Source organism: Osmerus mordax, chromosome 26 (genome assembly GCF_038355195.1).
Source record: "Osmerus mordax isolate fOsmMor3 chromosome 26, fOsmMor3.pri, whole genome shotgun sequence".
Taxonomy (NCBI): domain Eukaryota; kingdom Metazoa; phylum Chordata; class Actinopteri; order Osmeriformes; family Osmeridae; genus Osmerus; species Osmerus mordax.
The window spans coordinates 1,451,552-1,474,070 of NC_090075.1; the positions used below are offsets into that span (position 1 = coordinate 1,451,552).

At 52.8% G+C, this 22,519-nt stretch overlaps 1 protein-coding gene across 1 annotated transcript in view; it reads right to left on the reverse strand.

The window, feature by feature from the left end:
- Nucleotides 1-22,519, reverse strand: part of faf1 (Fas (TNFRSF6) associated factor 1) — a 53,785-nt gene that overhangs the window by 8,610 nt on the left and 22,656 nt on the right. The window contains 10 exon segments of the mRNA XM_067229426.1: nucleotides 1,244-1,321; nucleotides 1,857-1,937; nucleotides 5,403-5,491; nucleotides 5,721-5,857; nucleotides 11,669-11,730; nucleotides 11,732-11,824; nucleotides 18,174-18,255; nucleotides 18,402-18,466; nucleotides 18,693-18,866; nucleotides 18,954-19,049. Coding sequence (XP_067085527.1) covers nucleotides 1,244-1,321; nucleotides 1,857-1,937; nucleotides 5,403-5,491; nucleotides 5,721-5,857; nucleotides 11,669-11,730; nucleotides 11,732-11,824; nucleotides 18,174-18,255; nucleotides 18,402-18,466; nucleotides 18,693-18,866; nucleotides 18,954-19,049 — 957 coding nt within the window.

The window sequence follows — 22,519 nt, forward strand, 5'->3', positions numbered from 1 at the left end:
GAGGGAGGTAGAGAGGGAGGGAGGGAGGTAGAGAGGGAGGGAGGGAGGTAGAGAGGGAGGGAGGTAGAGAGGGAGGGAGGTAGAGAGGGAGGGAGGTAGAGAGGGAGGTAGAGAGGGAGGGAGGGAGGTAGAGAGGGAGGGAGGTAGAGAGGGAGGGAGGTAGAGAGGGAGGGAGGTAGAGAGGGAGGGTTACAGGGAGGTGGGAGTGCTTGGCTGGCCTCCAGGTGTGGGACCCCATGCTGACTTGTTGACGAACACACACAATGTCAGCGCAACACACACGCACAGTACACATGATCATTTGAGAAGGCACACACACACACACACACACACACACACACACACACTTTCCAGCACCTGCATGAGCCTGGACATCCACAGGGTACAATGCAGGTAAAGAGAGACCTGTCCAGTGAGCTGTAGTTAGACCAGACTGGTATAATTAAGGCTGACCAGTAGAGAGGAGGGGGCGGGGCTTGTTAGGGCCTGTTTAACTAAAGTGACAAACAGCCAGAGGGACACTTGATATCTCCCCTGTCTCCCCTTCGCACTGAGTCAACAACCAATCAGACAGCGGTTACAAGGAAGCAATAACTACCTCAGCCGAGACCAAACCCCCCCCCCCCATAGGCCAATCATTGTTCTCCTGTGTGTGTGTGTGTACAGACTTTGTGGTGCTCCTTTGTTAGAGCGCAGGTTTCAATGCGAGGCTGTGTGTGGTAGAAGGGCCTGTTTATCTGGCACAATATCTCTGCTGTGTGTGTGCAGATTAGCAGGGAGAGCCCATGGCCTACTGTACACACGGATGATTAGTGTAACCCCCACCCCTCCCAGGAAACATTGTTTATCTACCTCCACTAGACAAACAACAGGTAAATGGATAGGTAGCGAGGTAAATTACAAAAAACTTTGTTTGACCATCTAGCAGGGAGAGAGGGAGGGAGGGATGGATGGAGGGGGTGTTTAGTAACTTGATTTACCGTCACAGTGAAACACAGTGCGCTGTGTGTGTGGCTTTGGTAACATGACCCTGCACAGACTGTCTTCATTCATTTGGGCTTTTCAGTGCAGCATAGAGAGATGAGTTTCATTAACTTGCTTACTGAACACACACCATGTGAGGACGTAGAGAAACATGATTCTGTGTGTGTGTGTGTGTGCGTGCGTGTGGTGTGTGTGGTGTGTGTGTATGTGTGGTGTGTGTGTATGTGTGTGTATGCGTGTGTGACTTCTGGGTTCTCACCTCCTTTTCGTCCTCCTGCTCTTTCTTCATCCTCTCCAGGCGAACCTGTTCTGCCTCTTCTCTCTCCTGCGCTTCTCTCTGGGACAGGGGACAGCAGAGTGAGGCAGGGGACAGCAGAGTGAGGCAGGGGACAGTAGAGTGAGGCAGGGGACAGCGGAGTGAGGCAGGGGACAGCAGAGTGAGGCAGGAGACAGCAGAGTGAGGCAGGGGACAGCAGAGTGAGGCAGGGGACAGCAGAGTGAGGCAGGAGACAGCAGAGTGAGACAGGGGACAGCAGAGTGAGGCAGGGGACAGCAGAGTGAGGCAGGAGACAGCAGAGTGAGGCAGGGGACAGCAGAGTGAGGCAGGGGACAGCAGAGTGAGGCAGGGGACAGCAGAGTGAGGCAAGAGAAAGCAGAGTGAGGCAGGGGACAGGAGGGTGGGGTAGGGTACAGGAGGGTGTGGTAGGGTACAGGAGGGTGGGGTAGGGTACAGGACGGTGGGGTAGGGTACAGGAGGGTGGGGTAGGGTACAGGAGGGTGAGGTAGGGTACAGGAGGGTGGGTAGGGTACAGGGGGGTGAGGTAGGGTGTGGGCTCCACATCAGGTCAGTGTGGAAGCTGCTGCTGCAGTACCTTCTTGCGATCGGCCTCTAGAGAGAGGCGATAAGCCTCATCCTGCTCCCTCTTCACTGTCTCCCTGGCCTCTCGCTCGTCCTGGGAGCACACACACACACACACACACACACACACAGGTCAGAGGATACAGGCTGATTTAAGACAGGTAACCTGACCTGACCTGACCTGACCTGCCTGCCAGCCAGCCAGCCTGTCTGTCTGTCTGTCTGGTCTGAGTGAGGTGATCTCACCTCGACCAGACTGGATTGTCTAGGCTGAGGTTTGTGATGACTGTGTGTGTGTGTTTGTGGTTGAGTTTCTGAGATACTGTGGACAAGCAAGGCAAGAGTGTGAGAGAACAAGGGAAGGAGAGAGGCAGGGATGGTGTGAGTGTGAGACAGAGACAGAGAGCGAGAGAGAGAGAGCGTGGGAGAGAGAGAGAGAGAGGGAGAGAGCATAGGAGGGAGGGAGAGAGATATAAATATGGTGGAGTGTGTGTGTGTGAGAGAGAGAGAGAGCGTAGGAGGGAGGGAGAGAGAGAGAGGGATATGGTGGAGTGTGTGTGAGAGAGAGAGAGAGCGTAGGAGGGAGGGAGAGATAGGGATATGGTGGAGTGTGTGTGAGAGAGAGAGAGACAGAGAGCGTAGGAGGGAGAGAGAGATATGGATATGGTGGAGTGTGTGTGAGAGAGAGAGAGCGTAGGAGGGAGGGAGAGAGAGAGAGGGATATGGTGGAGTGTGTGTGAGAGAGAGAGAGAGAGAGCGTAGGAGGGAGAGGGAGAGAGAGATAGGGATATGGTGGAGTGTGTGTGAGAGAGAGAGAGAGCGTAGGAGGGAGAGGGAGAGAGAGAGGGATATGGTGGAGTGTGTGTGAGAGAGAGAGAGAGCATAGGAGGGAGAGAGAGGGATATGGTGGAGTGTGTGTGAGAGAGAGAGAGAGAGCGTAGGAGGGAGAGGGAGAGAGAGAGAGGGATATGGTGGAGTGTGTGAACAGCGCTGGCTTGACTTCCCCTGTGAGACAAACTGAAGTGGCGTATACAGGATGTGGTGGCACATTCCTGAAGTGATTAACCACTGCGGTACATTACCCTCATAATCATTATCACCTGTCAGCCTGGCCTCTGTGCTTGGGACCATTTCCAATCCTATCTCCCTCAAACCATGACATGACACGCCCCACTGATTGCAACTACTCGTCACCGGAATGGTAGGAAATCCTGGTGAACTGACAAGAGAAACATGCAAACATCGTCCGATCCTGGATATATTTTCCTTGGTTTCCGCCTTTTCAAACACGATCACTCGACCGCGCTACTTTGCGCTACTTTGCGTTTCTGGGCCTCTGTGTAGATCGTGAGAGATGGGGCTTGCATTAAAACAGTAATCATCTTAGCTAATCATCCGTTGAGCTTGCCCTGTGAGAACCTGTCACCTGTCACACACACCTGAGAAACAGGAGTGACATGTGCACATAGCTGCGATGCTTTCTGTTGCTAGTCGTTATCGCCTCACTAATGGTTTTCCTCGGCGATGGCAGAAGTCCACGAGCAGGTCGTGTCAACACCGCTCACGTGAACGCTCTCAACCCTCAGGTCGTGGAAAAGCGCTTCCATCGGTTCGCTGCGCAACACAAACACCTGGACGCACAGCCTCTTCGTTTTTACAGTTAGCGAAACGACGAAGGGATATGTTACTCAGAAATGTTTGTAGCGACCGGGAGGTGCGTTTCAGTCTGAATTTGCATCTAGCGAGGAGAGATGACTCTTGTCATGTCCAGCAGCTCCCTGAGGACGTCACAGCAGCCTGAGGGCTAGCGATTCCACGTTCCTCTCGTGGTTAGCTCAGGAGTGATGGCGCTAACCTGGGAGGCTGTCACAGCGGTGGTTCCCATGGTGGTTCTTTACAGGTTCTTTACGTGAACGTAGTTCTACAGACGTCCTGCAGACGTTCTACTGAAGCTCCAACCGTCATGGTTACGGTACTATAGGCTCTCAGTCTGCACTAAGCCGAATCGGTTTTGATATTGATTTATCCCCTCAGCTATAAAGCTTTTAAATTCGAGGTAGTCAAATTTAATTACTTTACACAAGTTTTGTGTGCTTGTTTGAGTTGTATGAATTGTTTGTTTCTCATGTTATATACTTGTAACACTGCAACCAAACTTCCCTCAATAAACCAACCTTAAGGCTGTACCATGGAAGGGTGATTGGGTCGGCATACAAGCGGTTTAACGGGACATTGTAGATACAGTTTCTACCAACCTCACCCCACCTCTCCCAGTCTGGGGCTGAACGAGAGACAAACCGCACAATGAGGCCCGGCTTGTGGTCTCCGCCCAACCAACCAAGGTCACAACGCTGTCACCTGACCCCGCCCCCATACCTGGCTCCACCAAGTACAAAAACACAAAAGAGAACTCTATTCACCCTGGATGATGGTGAGTAAACAACTGCTGGGGGGGAAAGAAGAGGTTTCTATTCACAGACCTCGAGAACAAGAAAGGGAGAGGATGAGAGAACGAGAGAGAGAGACAGTATACTAGCGGCAGGAGGGGTCAGGTGAAAGAGTTTGACACGGGGAGACCCTCCCCTGCCAGCCCTCCCCCCGGCCCCACTCTCCCCGTACCGTTTATGCATTCCTTCTCTCAACATGAAAGACCAGTCTCTCTGTTTTTCTGTGTTTCTGTGTCTTTCTTCTCAACAGTCTGTTTGTCTAGTTTGTATTGGATTAAACTGCTCTGTGGGCGGGCCCTCTGATGAAAGGAGCTGCGCCTCATTGGTTAACTCTCTAAAACAAGAGAGAATGCAACACTTTGTTCCAATTCCATTCCTCTCTCCGCGAGTGGAGAGTCTCAACAGGGATGTTTCCCTCTGTGGTCTCTCCTCAGCTACCTGTCTCCCTGTCCCTACCTGAGGTGTTTCTCTCTGTGGTCTCTCCTCAGCTACCTGTCTCCCTGTCCCTACCTGAGGTGTTTCCCTCTGTGGTCTCTCCTCAGCTACCTGTCTCCCTGTCCCTTCCTGAGGTGTTTCTCTCTGTGGTCTCTCCTCAGCTACCTGTCTCCCTGTCCCTTCCTGAGGTGTTTCTCTCTGTGGTCTCTCCTCAGCTACCTGTCTCCCTGTCCCTTCCTGAGGTGTTTCCCTCTGTGGTCTCTCCTCAGCTACCTGTCTCCCTGTCCCTTCCTGAGGGGCTGGGAGGGGCTCCAGGTTCGAGAGGCGAATTCACTCCTAACCCCACTCGAGTGCGGTCGCTAAGACAACGTCTTTGCGCATACGCAGGCAGGGAGGGGGTTGATTGATTTGGTCGAAGAATGCAGCCAGTGGAGCTGCCCCACCCCTGCCAAAGTGCACTGGTGCGAGGTGAGACATTTACATTTAGCGGACGCTCTTATCCAGAGCGACTTACAGTTAGTACAGGGACATTCCCCCGAGGCAAGTAGGGTGAAGTGCCTTGCCCAAGGACACAACGTCATTTTGCACGGCCGGGAATCGAACTGGCAACCTTCTGATTACTAGCCCGCTTCCCTAACCACTCAGCCACCTGACTCCCATACACGAATCAAACTCACCTCATCCTTGATGTCTTCCTGCTGTTGCGCTGTGAAGATTTCCATGGCGCCCATTAGTCTCATCATCAGCTCATCCACCGTCGTGTTGCCTGGCGACACAACATCACTAAGGTGGGATGGATACTAACCAGCCACAGCACACAATATTCTGCTCCTGTGGCCTTATTGCTGGAGTGCCTGCTTGGCAAGTCACCGCTCACGATAAACTGTACTTCATCTTCATGATACAAATTAAAACGATATAAGCGTGAATTTGAATGAGAATTTTGCATGTTGTGTGTGTGTGTTTGCCCCCTGTGGTGCGTTGCGTGGCGTTACCTTGGATGACGTTGAAAACTTCGTTGGAGGTGCGCTTGCCCATGACTATGAGCAGCAGAGGGAACTGGTCCGTCTTGTAGGTGCGAATGGTCTGGGCTACTACGCTGCCGAAGTGCCGGGTACACATGGTGAGGAGTCTGGAGGGACGGAGAGACAGGGAGGGAGGGAGGGAGAGACATTGAGGGAGAGAGAAATATTGAGGGAGAAAGAAAGAGAGATTGAGGGAGGGAGAGAGATTGAGGGAGGAAGAGAGAGAGAGATTAAGGAAGGAAGAGAGATTGAGGGAGGAAGAGAGATTGAGGGAGGAAGAGAGAGAGAGATTATGGGAGGAAGAGAGAGATTATGGGAGGAAGAGAGCGAGAGATTAAGGAAGGGAGAGAGAGATTAGGTCATACTCAGAGAGAGTTGTGTGAAAAGACCAACTGTTGTTTGGAGGACTCAGTACCTGAAAGGGTAACGTGTGTGTGTGTGTGTGTGTGTGTACAAAATTCAAAACTAAGACGTAAGCACCCAAATGACTGATTGTTTAGATGGAAAACTACCAATAAACCCTCCAGTGAAGGAGTGGACAGCAAGAGTGAAGTCTCACATCACATTCAAAACACCAGATAGGATGACACCAGTGTTGCCACAGTTACTTTGAAAAAGTAACTTAGTTACTTTTCAAGTTACTTGATTTTAAAAGTAACTAAGTTAGATTACAAGTTACTTTATTAGTTACATTCAGCAGCTGCCAACAACACCCCCGCCGTCTCAACATAAAAAATAGGTGCGTTCGACTTCATGCAGCGCCGGCGTCGCCTGCAGCCCGGCTGACTTACATTTACATTTAGTCCTTTTTTTTTTTAAGCAGCCAATAGCATTCTCAGATTCAACTCAGCCGCCTGCAGCACGGCTGACTTGAAGCAGGCCAATGGCATTCTCAACTTCAAGCAGCCGGCTGCAGTCGTGTATGTATATACACGTGACGTGACCCTCGTGCTGAAAACGTGACTTAATTGTCGCATAGGCTTAAACTCCCAGAGACGCAAGAAAAAATCTAATATATATTTTACTATTAATAACAAAATAGTAACGCAGTGACTTGGACAAGTAACTTTAATCTGATTACTGGTTTTGGAAATAGTAACGTGTTAGATTACTCGTTACTGTGGTCAGATTAGAGTACCTGCATCACTGGATCACACACTCACACACGCACACCTCGAGCATTAAGGACTTTAAAATCTATTCTAACTCTGATTCTGAAGGCCTTTCCTGTCTAAATAGGACTGGCCAGGTGAATTAGTATTCAACACCAGACGCAGGCACACAGATAGGGCAAGAGAGGATTTCTTATTCCATTACAAAGACAGAACTTTTAAATTAACATTTCAGGGAAGCAGAAGGGTATCTGGCAGTTGGGGCCCCCTCCGAGCTCACTGTAAATGTCATAATATTAATGAATTGCTATAGACTAAATGCAAATATAGATTAGCTTTTTCGCTCCGCTTTTAATAAGATCCACTTTAATAACTGGAGGTAAAATAGAGAGTTGATGGAATGGATGGAGGGATGATGGGTCAGAGAGAGGAGAGGAGGGAGAGAGGAGGAGGGTGAGAAGGGGGTGGAGGGGAGGGAGAGAGGAGGGGAGGGAGAGAGGGGGTGTGTGGAGGGGAGGGAGAGAGGAGGAGAGTGAGAGAGGAGAGTGAGAAGGGGTTGGAGGGGAGGGAGAGAGGAGAGGGAGGGAGAGTGTGGAGGGGAGGGAGAGAGGAGAGGAGGGGACGGAGAGGGGTGTGTGGAGGGGAGGGAGAGAGGAGAGGGGAGAGAGGAGAGGAGGGGAGGGAGAGAGGAGAGGAGGGGAGGGAGAGAGGAGAGGAGGGGAGGGGAGGGAGAGAGGGGTGTGTGGAGGGGAGGGAGAGAGGAGGGTGAGAGGGGGTGTGTGGAGGGGAGGGAGAGAGGAGGATGAGAGGGGGTGTGTGGAGGGGGCGGCTGGGGTGAGGGGAGGGAGTGAGTAGCTCATTAAATGTTGAATTTAGAGTCGAGAGGCGGTTGTAGACTTCTCAAACTGTGGAGCTGAAAAGCTCCAGCTTGCAGCAACACCACTGATGAAGAGAAGTCTGTTTTCAACCGCTCTACAGACAAAGAGAAACCAGCTACAAAGTGTGGGCAACACACATGTTCAGTATCTTTACTACAACTGAACCTTGACATTGTCCTTGTTCACATCCCTCCCCCCTCCCATTCCTCGGCTGCCTTTGATTGGTGTAAAATACAGCTGTGCTTAAGTCCATAGTTCTGACCACCATGAGGTCATCGATTGTCTCCAGACATTGTCTGATCTAAAGAGGACTAGCCAGTGTTTGTTTTAACAACTGACCACATGAGTCTGACCTTGAATGTCCTCCACATCGTTCAGGTGGGGTGCTCATGATGTCTAGCCGCTGCTCAGTCCAGGGAACACACTTGGAATGACTCCCTTGTTCAAAGCAACAATCTAATGCTGATGGCCATTTCAAGGATTTGCAGCACAGGCCCTGCCCCAGCCCATGCCTAGTGCCAGCCCCAGTCCTAGACTCCAGCCCTACACTCGTAGTCCGATCTCTACAGTAGCCTAGCCCATAGCTCCTAGCCCTAGCCCAGCCCATAGCTCCTAGCCTGGCCCCAGCTTGTCCCTGAGAAGCCCCTTGTCTGCCGGGCCATAACAATAGCCAGGAGGTAATTCTAACCTGTCATGAAGGACTGGGGGACAATGGTTGAAGCCTTCAGAGTAACCCTATCTTAAACCCCTCATCAAACAGGGTGCTGCTCTTCTGGTGTCAAGCATTCAGAAGCGGTATGGCGAGAAGCGAGCTGAACGTGTACACACATGGTAGGCAACTTGGGATGTAGGATCGTGTGTGTATTTCCTGTATGCGTGTTTTGCCTCTAAGTTAGCGTGTGTGCGTTGCACCTGCCGTGTGCGTGTTTGTGTATCCGTGCATGCGCCCGTGTCAGAAGACAACCTCCTTCAACCAAACAGCAGTTCACACAGTTCAGTCCAGCCTCATGTCACCAAGCCAGAACACATCTCCATCACCTCACAGCACTCTCTGTAATAACCCACACAGAGCCTGTCCTCCAGCGAGCCCCTGGCTCGCTAGCAGCAACAGGAAACACCTGGACCATGAGCATCGCTTCTGGTTGGCTGGCTAATGTGATTGACAGGTTCCAGTCCCTCCCCCACCCCGTGGGTAAAATGTTAATGTTTCTCCCTCTGGCTTGTCGGGCTGGGTTCTCACTACACCACAAACAAGCTGGAAGGGAAGAGAGCAGACTGGTTTAGACAGGCTGGACTGCAGGGGCAGAAACAGGCAGCCAGGTGGAAAAGGGCTGTTTCCTCAGCTCTGAGACGTGGACACGGAGGGGGCGTGTTGGGGCCAGAACATCTGACCTCTGCTTGGCTGACTCGGTGGGATAGGAGCTGGGGTAGCTGGGAGGAGCCTGTGACTGGTGAAGGTGACTTTACTAGCTGAGAAACACGACTTCAAACGCAGGGGGGGAGATGAGGAAGTGAGAAACTCCCCCCCCCCCCAAAAGGCTTGGGCAACAATCAAGTACTTGGTGTGGATCCACAGTTGGGTAGCAAGATTTAACCAATCTAAAAACTCCACTTCGACTTGGTATTTGAGAGAGATATTTCCCATGGGTGACTATTACTCTGGGCGTGCGTTCAGCCGATGCGGTTTTCATGCATAATTAATCGTTTAGCGGTGAGGGACTGTGAGAGCTCTTGGTTGGGATACCCAGAGACTGATGCCAATCACCTGTCACTCAGTCTCAGAGCGTGAGAATGTGCAGAGTTTAGGTGTGTGTGGGTGTGTGCATGTGCGTGTTGTATGTGTGCGTATGTGTGGTATGTGTGTGTGCGCGTGTGTGAGGTTGTGTGTGTGTGTGTGTGTGTGTGCGAGCTTGCGTAATAGCCACAAGCTGGGTAGCTGCTGTGCAGTGATGAAAAGCTCCAGATGTTGCCTTTTAATATGAAATAAAGAGAGAGATAGAGGGGGAGAGAGAGAGGAAAAGAGAGAGAGGAAGAGAGAGAGAGGAAGAGAGAGAAAGGGGAGAGAGAGAGAGGAGAGAGAGAGGAAGAGAGAGAAAGGGAGAGAGAGAGAGGGGAAGAGAGAGAGAAAGGGAGAGCAAGGAAGAGAGAGAGAAAGGGAGAGCAAGGGAGAGAGAGAAAGAGAGAGAGGGAGAGAGAGGGAGGAAGAGAGAGAGAGAGAGAGAGAGAGAGAGAGAGAGAGAGAGAGAGAGAGGGGAAGAGAGAGACAGAGAGAAAGGGAGAGTAAGGAAGAGAGAGAGAGAGAGAGAGAAAGAGAGGAAGAGAGAGAGAGAGCGAGAGCGAGAGAGAGAAAGAGAAAGAGAGAGGAAGAGAGAGAGTGAAACAGAGAGTGAAAGAGAGACGAAGAGAGAGAGGGGAATGGGGGATTCAGGCATGTCCTTAAAGGAAATAAAGGAACCAGTGAGGTCAGAGTGTGTGAGTCTTTCTTAAACGCCTCCTACCAGGGGGCTGGAGCTTAACTCTGGGGGCGGGGCGGGGGGTGGGGGGGCGGAGCGGGAGCGACCTGGCTGCCCTGCAGCTACACAGCCAATCAAGCCTCCATCTGGCTGGAGCCCAGGCCCCTATCTCCACCTCCGTCCCCCCACAGAGGGGCCCTTGTACCTGGACCGGACAGGACGTGGGGGTGGAGAGGGACTGGAGCCCAGGGGTCCACAGTAGAGGTAGCTGACGTAGAACAGGTGGGGAAGGTATCATTAGCGGTGTCTAGCAGCAGAACCGTGGCTAAGAGAAGGGGGGGGGGGGGGGGGGGGGGGGGGGAGTGCAGGTTAACTTGTTTGAGGTAACCAGGATGGGAGGAGTTAGTGGGTTAGAGTTGACACTTGCGGTTCAGGGAGGTACGAATCGAGTGCACCTGGAGTGTGCTGAGAGGGCGGAGCCAGGGGAGAAAGAGGGCGGAGCCAGGAGAGAAAGAGGGCGGAGCCCTGGGAGAAAAGAGAGATGTTTAGACATCATGTTTAGAATGCTTCACGTCCAACTGACCTTTCTAAAGGCAGATTAGTGGAAATCGTCCAATCAGGGGCCAGCAAACACTATGGCTTTTGTGAGCAGGAGGGAGATAGAGAGAAAAGGCAGGGGGGGCAGGAGCAGGGGGACAGGGTGGAAAGTGACTAAGCTATTAAGATGTCACCAACGTCTTAGGAGTGTTTCCAAGTCATGGGAAGACCACAGCTTTTACACTCTCTGACTGTGAACATCAGATGTTTCAGGTGTTTCTGAGCCCCGCCCCTCTTCCTGGGACCTCACACGCCACACCCTGTCACCACGTCAGTGTCACCTGACACCAGGATAGGGGTTGACCTTTCTGGATTTTTAGACGCGGCAGGAAGTGATGACGGTTGTGTGTGAATGTAGATGCTCCTGACAGCTCTAAAGGGGTCTGTGAGAAGTGAGTTACTGATGCAAGGAGCAAGGGAGTCAGGTGGCTGAGCGGTTAAGGAATCGGCCTAGTAATCAGAAGGTTGCTGGTTCGATCCCCGGCTCTGCCAAATGACGTTGTGTCCTTGGGCAAGGCATTTCACCCTACTTGCCTCGGGGGGGAATGTCCCTGTACTTACTGTAAGTCGCTGTGGATAAGAGCGTCTGCTAAATGACTAAATGAGGGTTTAGGTTGGTTGAGGGAGTTCTATGGGCATATGTGAAGCCCTCTGTGACATGCTTGCGTGTAAAAAGGGCTATACAAATAAATTAGATTTGATTTAAATGTAAATGTAAGGAGGCTGTTCCGGTGCCCTGAAATGTCATTCTATTCTCCCAGATTGTCCCTCCGGGGCTTAGTTGTCTGATGGAGCGATAGATATATCGCTAGATACAGCTGTAGTTTAGCGCTCCGGTGGGAGAGCCTGACGATGCCACAGAACACCTGCTCAGCTACCTGGCCTTGTTGGCCTCCTTGGTGACGTCCCAGGCCCAGGTGATGAAGTTCTGGCTCAGGTAGGGCCACGATGGAGTCAGCGCACATCATCTGGGAGCAGAACACATTACTGAGCACGCTCTCGTCGTTGTGGAGGTAGATGGCCATCAGCTTCCTCTGAGGACAGGAGAGAGGGAGGGAGGGAGGGAGAGAAGTGTGAGGATTTCAGCAGGCCGTTCATTAATGGATGGACGGCGGGATTTGAGCCTGTGACCTTAAGATCTGAAGGTGAAGGAGTGAGGAGGCGCTTCCCTAAGAGGACGAGCTGTGCTTCTCTCATCACTGAGGAGGACGAGGGGGGGAGAGCATGACGAGCTTTCCGGAAGCGTCTGACAGGAGGCGCCCCCGCCGAAAACCAGAAAGTTCTCGAGCCACGTCTGAACCATGAACGTAAATAAACCACCCCCCCCCCCCCCCCCCCCCCCCCCAACAAAAAAACAAAATCTAATGAAAGCAGGTAAATACAACTCGAGTTCAAGACGGCCGATGAGAAAACAAAATCGGAGAAATCACTTTATTTGTCTTACACCAAATGCCAGTTGCCTCAGTGGATCAGCAGGCGCGGCAGGCTCGATATTGACGTGAACGCAGCTCCGGGGGGGGGGGGGGGTGGACCGACACAGACACCGTGGCAGGAGCACTCAGGATCCGCCCGCTCTGACAACTAATTAAAAAAACAAACACGGCCAGGAAGAGGAAAGGTCTTCGGGACCATGTAGGAAATAAAGCCGTCTTAAATTACAGAACAACTCTCTCGAAAACATTTCTCTCTCTGTATCTGAACCCCTGAACACACACACCTCAGTTTCTTATTCAATCGCTCCGGAAGAGAGAGATTTCACGCCTGTACTGCTAGACCCCAGGAACTAGGAAAAGGGAGAGGGGGAGAGAGAGAGATAGAGGGTAAGATAGGGAGAGATGGAAAGAGAGAGAGGGAAAGAGAGGGAGGGAGGGAAAGAGAGAGAGGGAGAGAAGGGGAAAAAGAGAGGGAGAGAGGGGAAAGAGAGGGAGGGAGAGAGGGATAGATAGAGAGGGAAAGAGAGGGAGGGAGGGAGGGAGGGAGGGAGGAGAGAGGGAGGGAGGGAGGGAGGGAGGGAGGGAGAGAAGGAGGGAGGGGAGAGAGGGACGGAGGAGGGAGGGGGAAAGAACCCCTGAACACACAAAAAAAGTGAGGGGAAAGTAAGAAAGAAAAGTTGTGCTATATTGTGGCCTTAACAGAAAGAGAGTGGAGAGCAGTGCTGTGTTTGCCCTGCGATTAGAGGTTTAGAATAAGCCCCTGGGCTCCTAGTGTGTGGGAGCCAAGGGCTCATTCACCAGACCAATTCAACGGGCTGAAAGATTAAACACTCATGCTGAGAAGACAAGCAATTCAGCCTTGAGAGGGAGGTGGAGGAAGGGGGATAAAAGGAGGGATGGGGTGGGTGGTGGTGGGGGTGGTGTTTGGGGGGGCGGGGGTGCCCCTCATAAAGAGACGAAATGAAACACACACACACACTCTCCTACCCAAATACTTGTGTACGCACACACCCACACCGGCGCACCAACCCACACCAGCGCACCAACACAAACACCAAACCCCCTCCCTCTCTGCCAAGACTTACAGAAAGTGTAAAGTCATACAGTGGACATGTTCTCCAACCGGGGGCTCAAATAACACACATCATGGACTCCATCTTAATCAAACTGTCCTTCCGTCTCTCTCTCTCTCTCTCTCTCCCCTCCCCATCCTCTTACAGCCTGGCCCTTTTGTGAAGCCTTTTCTCCACAGTGACATGCAAATCCCCACTAAAACTAAATTACTGGGTCTAACCTGGGACAGAAAGTGACCCTATGAGCTTCTTATGGTGAGAGTCTTGACACCTGTTCACCTGATTCAAAAAGGTGCGTGTGTGTGAGAAAGAGAGTGTTGTGACCTAAACTGCTCCAGTGTTCACACAGCTCAACAGTGTCTCTGTCCAGACCCTCCTACCAGACAACACTAACAGGTTTCTCCTCTCCTCACACTCCACACCCTGCAGCTCTGTCAGCCAGCCTGTCAGCCAGCCAGTCAACTAGCCTGTCACCCAGTCAGTCAGCCAGCCAGTCAGCCAACTAGCCAGCCAGCCAACTAGCCAGCCAGTCAGCTAGCCAGTCAGCTAGCCAGTCAGCCAACTAGTCAGCCGGCCAGTCACCCAGCCGGCCAGTCACCCAGCCGGCCCAGTCACCCAGCCGGGCCAGTCACCCAGCCGGCCAGTCACCCAGCCGGCCAGTCACCCAGCCGGCCGGCCAGTCAACTAGCCAGTCAGTCAGCCAACTAGCCAGCCAGCCAGTCATCCAGTCAAACTAGCCTGCCACCTAGTCAGTCAGCTAGCTAGTCAGCCAGCCAGTCAACTAGCCAACCAGTCAGTCAACTAGCCAGCCAGGTCAGTCAACTAGCCAGCCAGTCAGCCAGACCAGTCAACTAGCCAACCAGTTGGTGAACTAACGAGTCACCCAACCAGCCAAGGTAACAAGAGCCGACCAGCAGCCAGTAGAGCAGCAGCACAAGGCTGACAGGATGCTGGGATCCAGGCAGGTGGAGGTGAGAGAGAAGAGAGCAGGAGGCTGGGATCCAGGCAGGTGGAGGTGAGAGAGAAGAGAGCAGGAGGCTGGGATCCAGGAAGGTGGAGGTGAGGGGGAAGAGAGCAGGAGGCTGGGATCCAGGCAGGTGGAGGTGAGAGAGAAGAGCGCAGGAGGCTGGGATCCAGGAAGGTGGAGGTGAGGGGGAAGAGAGCAGGAGGCTGGGATCCAGGCAGGTGGAGGTGAGAGACAAGAGAGCAGGAGGCTGGGATCCAGGCAGGTGGAGGTGAGGGGGAAGAGAGCAGGAGGCTGGGATCCAGGCAGGTGGAGGTGAGGGGGAAGAGAGCAGGAGGCTGGGATCCAGGCAGGTGGAGGTGAGGGGGAAGAGAGCAGGAGGCTGGGATCCAGGCAGGTGGAGGTGAGGGGGAAGAGAGCAGGAGGCTGGGATCCAGGCAGGTGGAGGTGAGGGGGAAGAGAGCAGGAGCTGGGATCCAGGCAGGTGGAGGTGAGGGGGAAGAGAGCAGGAGGCTGGGATCCAGGCAGGTGGAGGTGAGGGGGAAGAGAGCAGGAGGCTGGAATCCAGGCAGGTGGAGGTGAGGGGGAAGAGAGCAGGAGGCTGGGATCCAGGCAGGTGGAGGTGAGGGGGAAGAGAGCAGGAGGCTGGGATCCAGGCAGGTGGAGGTGAGGGGGAAGAGAGCAGGAGGCTGGGATCCAGGCAGGTGGAGGTGAGGGGGAAGAGAGCAGGAGGCTGGGATCCAGGCAGGTGGAGGTGAGGGGGAAGAGAGCAGGAGGCTGGGATCCAGGCAGGTGGAGGTGAGGGGGAAGAGAGCAGGAGGCTGGGATCCAGGCAGGTGGAGGTGAGGGGGAAGAGAGCAGGAGGCTGGGATCCAGGCAGGTGGAGGTGAGGGGGAAGAGAGCAGGAGGCTGGGATCCAGGCAGGTGGAGGTGAGGGGGAAGAGAGCAGGAGGCTGGGATCCAGGCAGGTGGAGGTGAGGGGGAAGAGAGCAGGAGGCTGGGATCCAGGCAGGTGGAGGTGAGGGGGGAAGAGAGCAGGAGGCTGGGATCCAGGCAGGTGGAGGTGAGAGACAGAGAGAAGGCAGCTCACATCTGGCCAGGGTTTCACATCCTGTGTTATTATAGGTAACTGGAGTGGGAACTCTCTCTTTCTCTCTCTCACACACACACACACAATCTCATCTCTCTCTCACACACAAAATCTCTCATACATACACACACACACACACACACAATCTCTCTCTCTCTCACACAGACACACACACACACAATACCACTTTCACACATATGGATCCACAGAAACCCACACACTCCCTCCCTCCCATCTCAGCCTTTACCAGACGTGGTGTTTGTTTTGATAAGGCAACAGGACACCCATGAAACAAGTGTTTGTTTGCTTCTAACAAATTAGTTTCTGTGCTACGGGTCGGTAGAACACCAGCGATGTGACAATACACCTGCCTGTTGGTCTGAACAGTGCCTGTCTGTCTGCCTCTCTGTCTGCCTGCCTCTCTGTCTGTCTGCCTGCCTCTCTGTCTGTCTGCCTGCCTCTCTGTCTGTCTGCCTGCCTCTCTGTCTGTCTGCCTGCCTCTCTGTCTGTCTGCCTGCCTCTCTGTCTGTCTGCCTGCCTCTCTGTCTGTCTGCCTGCCTCTCTGTCTGTCTGCCTGCCTCTCTGTCTGTCTGCCTGCCTCTCTGTCTGTCTGCCTGCCTCTCTGTCTGTCTGCCTCTCTGTCTGTCTGCCTGCCTCTCTGTCTGTCTGCCTCTCTGTCTGTCTGCCTCTCTGTCTGTCTGCCTCTCTGTCTGTCTGCCTCTCTGTCTGTCTGCCTCTCTGTCTGTCTGCCTCTCTGTCTGTCTGCCTCTCTGTCTGTCTGCCTCTCTGTCTGTCTGCCTCTCTGTCTGTCTGCCTCTCTGTCTGTCTGCCTCTCTGTCTGTCTGCCTCTCTGTCTGTCTGCCTCTCTGTTCTACCGGCCTCTACCGGCCTCGCTCACGCACAGTGTGGCCCATGTGTTGTGGAGCAGGAGGAGGTTTTTAATTATGTCGCTGGTTGCAGTGAGGGAGACCAGGGGAGCTGGTCAGGGTGAAAGAAAGTGATCACTCCATGTCCAGCAGCCTGAAGGAAAACAAACACTTCAAAATGAGCAGCTCAGATAGTTGATCCAGTGACCTCACACACTGGGGAAACACAGGCAGATCAATGCTAGCTAGGCTCTCCCTGATGGTGGCTGAGACCATTGAAAACACATTATTTCTGTATAAATAGAAACTTTAAAATGAAGTCTCTCCCCCCCCCCACCCTGAGGTCTCTTTCCAGGTGTCGTTTAACCAGTCATACGGACTCATAGGAAGACTTTAATCTGCAATGAAGTGAGATATTCTGAGCAAACAGACTACGGATCAACTACGTCCAAGCAGAGTCAATAAACAGCTGACAGGCGTCAATATAAATTACAATCTATTCTATCCTGAGCCAGTCTCTTCCCCTCCGAGGCCTGTTCCTGTCCATCCTGCTGCAGGCCATGTTCCAAGCGCTTCCTCAAACTCCACATCAGATCTCTGAGGCGCCGAAGCAGAGAAAAGCTACAACTGATCTCTCTCTACGGCTCGTCGGGAAGAGAAGCGTCACTCGAGAGACGAGGGAGAAGTGGCGGGGAGGGTGGCGAGGAGGGTGGCGGGGAGGGTGGCGAGGAGGGTGGCGAGAGGGTGGCGAGGAGAGGGCTCTCTCGGTAAGTTTTCTAAGAGGATACTCTGGAGAGCATGATGACCCCTCTTCCCCCCAGCAGACCAGGCTATGAATTTTGATGTGTGTCTGTGTGTGGGCGCAGATGAGAGCGAAGAGCGGGTTTAGGGCGATTAGCCGCTGTCTTGAGAGGGCTTAAGGGGGATCTGGGCCTGGTGAAGGCTGCCCTGTCTGCTCCGACAGGCTAACCACTGATCCCTCCAAGGGCTCACTGGCCACAAGCATTTTCATTAAGGCTGGATTGAGTGTATCTCAATAACCACACACACACACACACCTCCCGTGCAGAAACACTTCATCAAATGTAGTGTTTTACTTAGTGATTAGCCTTTCAGAGCCTTGAGAGTGAGACAGATTTCTCTAAGCTACCCCCCCACCCCCCCCTATTCCCCACACTGCAATCTTCACCGTTCCAATATCCACTTAATGAACAGGCAGATCAGGGGCACAGGAGCGGAGGGGGGGGGATGAGGGGGAGAAGAGCTGGATGGATGAGGGTTGACGTTTGTCTGTCCGTCCCATGAAAGGATACATGGACAAAAGCAAAAACATCTCCGGGCCAAAAATATGAGTCACTCCATCATAACTTCAGTAATCAAGGGGGCGCTTGATTTAGATCCACCTTGTGCGGCCCGCAGAAAGTTTCCCCAGGGTGCAGGCTCCCCCCCCAGCCAACTGGACATCATGGGTGGTCGAAGTAAAATGCGAAAAGAAAATAAATTCTATTCCCCGCCAGCACTAGTGGTGGAAGCACAGGGGGCCAAGGCGACATCACAGAGAGGAGCCATATTGCACTGGCTCAAGGAGGAGAAGAAGGGGGAGATCTTCCGGGAGACAGGCAAGAAGCCAAGCGAGCCCCCCCTCCCCCCCCTCCCCCCCCTCCTTCCCCTCCCTCCCTCCCTCCCCCAAAAGCCCCCTGAACATCTTGCAGTGTCCTCCCGTCCTAATAAGACGGTGATCCCTCACAAGCTGTCAGTTGATACAACCCTCGTTAAGAGGACAAAAGTGGGAAAATGGGAAGTCTATAAATAAAACTCAGCTGTCGCCATGAGGAAAATCTAATGATGGGATTATGATATGATATCAAATGGCCAGTGTGTGTGTGTGTGGTGTGTGTGTGTGTGTGTGTGTGTGTGTGTGTGTGTGTGTGTGTGTGGAGTGTAAGGAGATACTTACATCTCTGGCTTTGCCGTAGAAGGCCTCTTGAGATGCTGCCTCCAGTGATCCGATGTAGAAAACGGGATGGCATTCTCCATACCTGGGACACACACACACACACACAGTCAAGCACATACAGGAACACACACACAGGGGAACATGCATACACACACAAAATCCTTGTTACACCTTCCGTCTCCATGACAGCCTGCCTTTAAAATGAGACCATCACCAAGCTGAACCCACCTTGTTGAAAACTCGGCAGTAAAGTGCAGTAAGGCGTCGCCCTCGTTCTCGCTGTTTCTCGGGCACTGCAGGGAAACACACACACACAGGTCAACACAGCACACACACGCTACCACACCTGATACACCACGAGGAAATCTGCCTTCCTGGACCTGGCCACTCATTCCTTTAAACGCCTCCTTGAAGGCAACACCAACTAGAAAAAATAGCGCTTTGAAGATAACCCTCAGATTGGATTTTGAGGCAGCGAGTCTTCCTCAAACCAGGAAATAAACAGGAAGTGCTAAGTGCTTGCTGGCCGAGCGTAGCGATGACAGGAAGCGGCGTGAGCGAGAGCGTACTCATCGGTGTTTTTCGGCAGGTGGAGGAGCCCATCCCGAACATCTCTGATTCGTCCACGCCGAACTCTGATGCGTCCTCGAAGTCGTCGCCCTCGCTGTCGCTGATCATATGGACGTCTACACACTGGAGAGAGAGAGAGAGGGGGTCGTCACACAATGGCAGCTACAGTGGCTCCAAACACATCAAATTAAAAAAGTGTGTGTGTGTTACATCTTCTGTGGGCTCCTGGGTGGTGGCTGGCGAGGACCTCCGGCAGACGCTCAGATGATGACAGGGGTAGCTGATCCCAGACACAGCTAGCGTCATCTAGACACACACACACACACACGCACATTACAATTAACACATCAGAATACACTTTCTATCCACACACTAACTTCCTTGTATCCTCTGAAGTGTCACTCGACAGGAGACATGATGTCACTCAGCTGAACCATTCTGAGGGTCTAGTCGGTGCACACACACACACACACACACACACACACACACACACACACACACACACACACACACACAAACCATCAGGGTACAGGCAGCATCTTCTAATTAACGAGCACAATAGGCTGGAAACGACAGCAGACCAGAGGGACTCGTTATACAGTACCTATACCTATCCTAGAAAGGACCCACGGGATAGGAGGCTAGGGGGCTAGGGAAGGAGGCTAGAGTAGGAAGCTCAGGTAGGAAGCAGGGGGAGGGGTACCCTCAACCCCCCCAGATGTGCTCTGGCGGAGGGGCGTGGCCTGGTTAGTTAGCCTGGAAACATCCCCAGACCTGGGGGGTGTGGAGCAGCGGGACAGCTCCCTGGTCTGGTGTTCCTCCAGCGTGAGGGCGGGGGGTGGGCGAGATGGGGATGTGGAATCTGGCCTATTGTCTGCAACCGACTCCCACTAAGACCAGCTGCTGGCTGTTGAATCGGAGGCCGATTACACCCAACGGCAACAGAGCCTGAAAGGCCCAGAGAGCGTCAGAGCTTTCTCTCTCCCTCTCCTCTCCAAGGGGGATTCTTCCTGCTAGCCTAGCCCTCTATGGCCACAGCAGCCACTCAGGCTTGTCCGACACACTGACTACTGACACAGAACAAAGCGACAACACACAGTGTCGCACAATCACAATAGGCTGCTTGGTGTTAGTTATAAGGCTGGTTTAACACACTCAGAATAAGCCAATTGTTGGACTAAAAGGCATATAGTCTTGTTTGTAGATTAATCTCCAATCAAAGTGCTTTAATCTGCATCGGGTGCTGAGAGAAAGCCCAAAGAGATTAGGATGTGTCCGCTATGTTGAGCATTGGGTTTCAAATTCCCATTAACTGGGTAATTTAGGAGGTGAAGGCAGGAACAACAGTTTGTCTTCCTCAGACAAACCCTGATGAGTAATATCCTGCTCCGTCCCCCAGTCAGGACCCGAGCAGGACAGCTTGCTCCGTCCCCCAGTCAGGACCCGAGCAGGACAGCTTGCTCCGTCCCCCAGTCAGGACCCGAGCAGGACAGCTTGCTCCGTCCCCCAGTCAGGACCCGAGCAGGACAGCTTGCTCCGTCCCCCAGTCAGGACCCGAGCAGGACAGCTTGCTCCGTCCTCGCTCTCTCATCACACCTGGCTCCTATCTGATCTTCCTGTTCCTCTGACCACGACCAGCGCCTCTGACCGGTCGGCCCCAGACGGGGACACGTGGTCCAGGTCGTCCAGCAGGTCACGGGACTGTTCCCGCTACGTCAGGCCACACAGGCACAGGAGACTTTCTAGTGTCCCAGTCCTGGTAATCTTCTCTGGGAGCAGAGCCGAGGCCGGGGACACCAGGGAAGAAACACTTAGCTGGATTGCCTGGCCGTCACTCCCAGTAACCCTGAACACCCACAGCTGTAAATCCCCACCGAGGGGGTTTTCGCGTGTCGGCGTGTCATTTCATATTTCGTCACGAGTTGATCCTTTTTATTCAAGGAGGATTTTTGTGGAATTTTTAAAAGGTGGGTGGTGGTGGGGGAGGGAGGGGGTTCATTTACAGCCCTAGAATGAATGGGTGAGAACTTGCCCCTGAAACAGTGGCGAATGGAAAACTTAGAATATCTAGAGGGGATGGGTGCAGTTCAGTGGTTAGAGCATTTGAGTGCAGATCAAGAGGATGCAGGATCGAATACCCCCCCGACCTTTCACTTCAGATGAAACACCTGCTAGGTGAACTCATATAACAAAGACTAGCTGACACTAAAATGAAAATAAATAAATGGAAGGAGACCTATTAAATCCCATTTTTCCCCCAAATCCTATTTAAAATGTCACAGTTGGCCTTTTCCCACCAGAGATATCTTACATCGTCTCCCGGATGGACTTATCGGAAATGTCTGTGGTAATGGCAGAGGCTTTCTGATGGAGTGGTAATGAAACGTGCCGGGCCTAACGCCCGGGGCTGTGAGGACCTTCAGCTCTCCTGGACAATGAGAGGGCTTTCCTCTGAGGTCTAACAAGTGTATAAATAAAGTTGACGGCTTCCCCTGTCAATGGGGGCCTTGAGGGGTCGGGCGGAACGAAGAGAGAGGATGAGAGGGGGGCGACAGGAAAGATGTTGAAGAGACTCTCTCCTCCCCTTCCATTAGAGAATTCAAAATCTAAAAATGCTCAGTGGGTCAGTAAAACAGCCAAATAGAACCCACCAGAACAAATAATAATTGTGGGACTAGTAGTAACAGTAGCAGTATCGCAGTCACAGAGTAACAGGTAGAGGGGTAAAGGGGTTTCATAGCAGCAGCAGAGTTGTAGAGGAACCATGTAAGGGAGTCAGGTGGCTGAGCGGTTAGGGGAATCGGGGCTAGTAATCAGAAGGCTGCTGGTTCGATCCCCGGTTCTGCCAAACCGCTCTGGATAAGAGCGTCTGCTAAATGACTAAATGTAAATGTAGGCCCATAACATGTTGTAGTGCAGTACTGGGAGGTAGTTTGTAGAGTAGCTTTGTGTGTTTGCTCAGTAGTGTGTGGTACTGGGAGGTAGTTTGGTAGTTGTGTGGTAGTTATAGCCTAACAATCTGTTTGGATGAGGGGCACTACAGTGGTATAGTAAAATTGTGGTATTATTACATTTACATTACATTTAGCAGACGCTCTTATCCAGAGCGACTTACAGTAAGTACAGGGACATTCCCCCGAGGCAAGTAGGGTGAAGTGCCTTGCCCAAGGACACAACGTCAGTTTGCATGACCGGGAATCGAACTGGCAACCTTCGGATTACTAGCCCGACTCCCTCACCGCTCAGCCACCTGACTCCCTAACACTATTATGGTATTATGGTGTGGGAGCACAGTCAGCAGTGGGGTAAAGAGGCAGGGAGGTGTTGGGAGAAGAAGCCTTGCCGCGGGGCAGAGGAGAGGGGTCAACCCCCCCCACGACCCTCCCCTCCAGCCCCACACAAAAGAACTAGCTCCTCTTTTTTAGATTATTTTAATTAACACTTGCATTGAAGCTCTAAGCACCAGGGCCGACAGAGAGAAAGAATTCTCTCCCTGTCCCTCTCTAACCCACCCCTCCTCCCTCCCCCTCTCTAACCCACCCCTCCTCCTCCCCCTCTCTAACCCACCCCTCCTCCTCCTTCTCCCTCTCCCTCCCACCCCTCCTCCTCCTCCCCTCTCTCTCTCTCCACACTCCCATTCCTCAGTTTCTCTCTCTTTCTTCCTCTCTCTCTCTCCCTTCATCCTCTCTGTGTTTGGTTTTTTTCTCTTTTCCCTGCGCTGGTGCGGGGCAGTGTTTGGATTAGGTCTCTGGCTGTGAGTGTGAGATAATTACTGC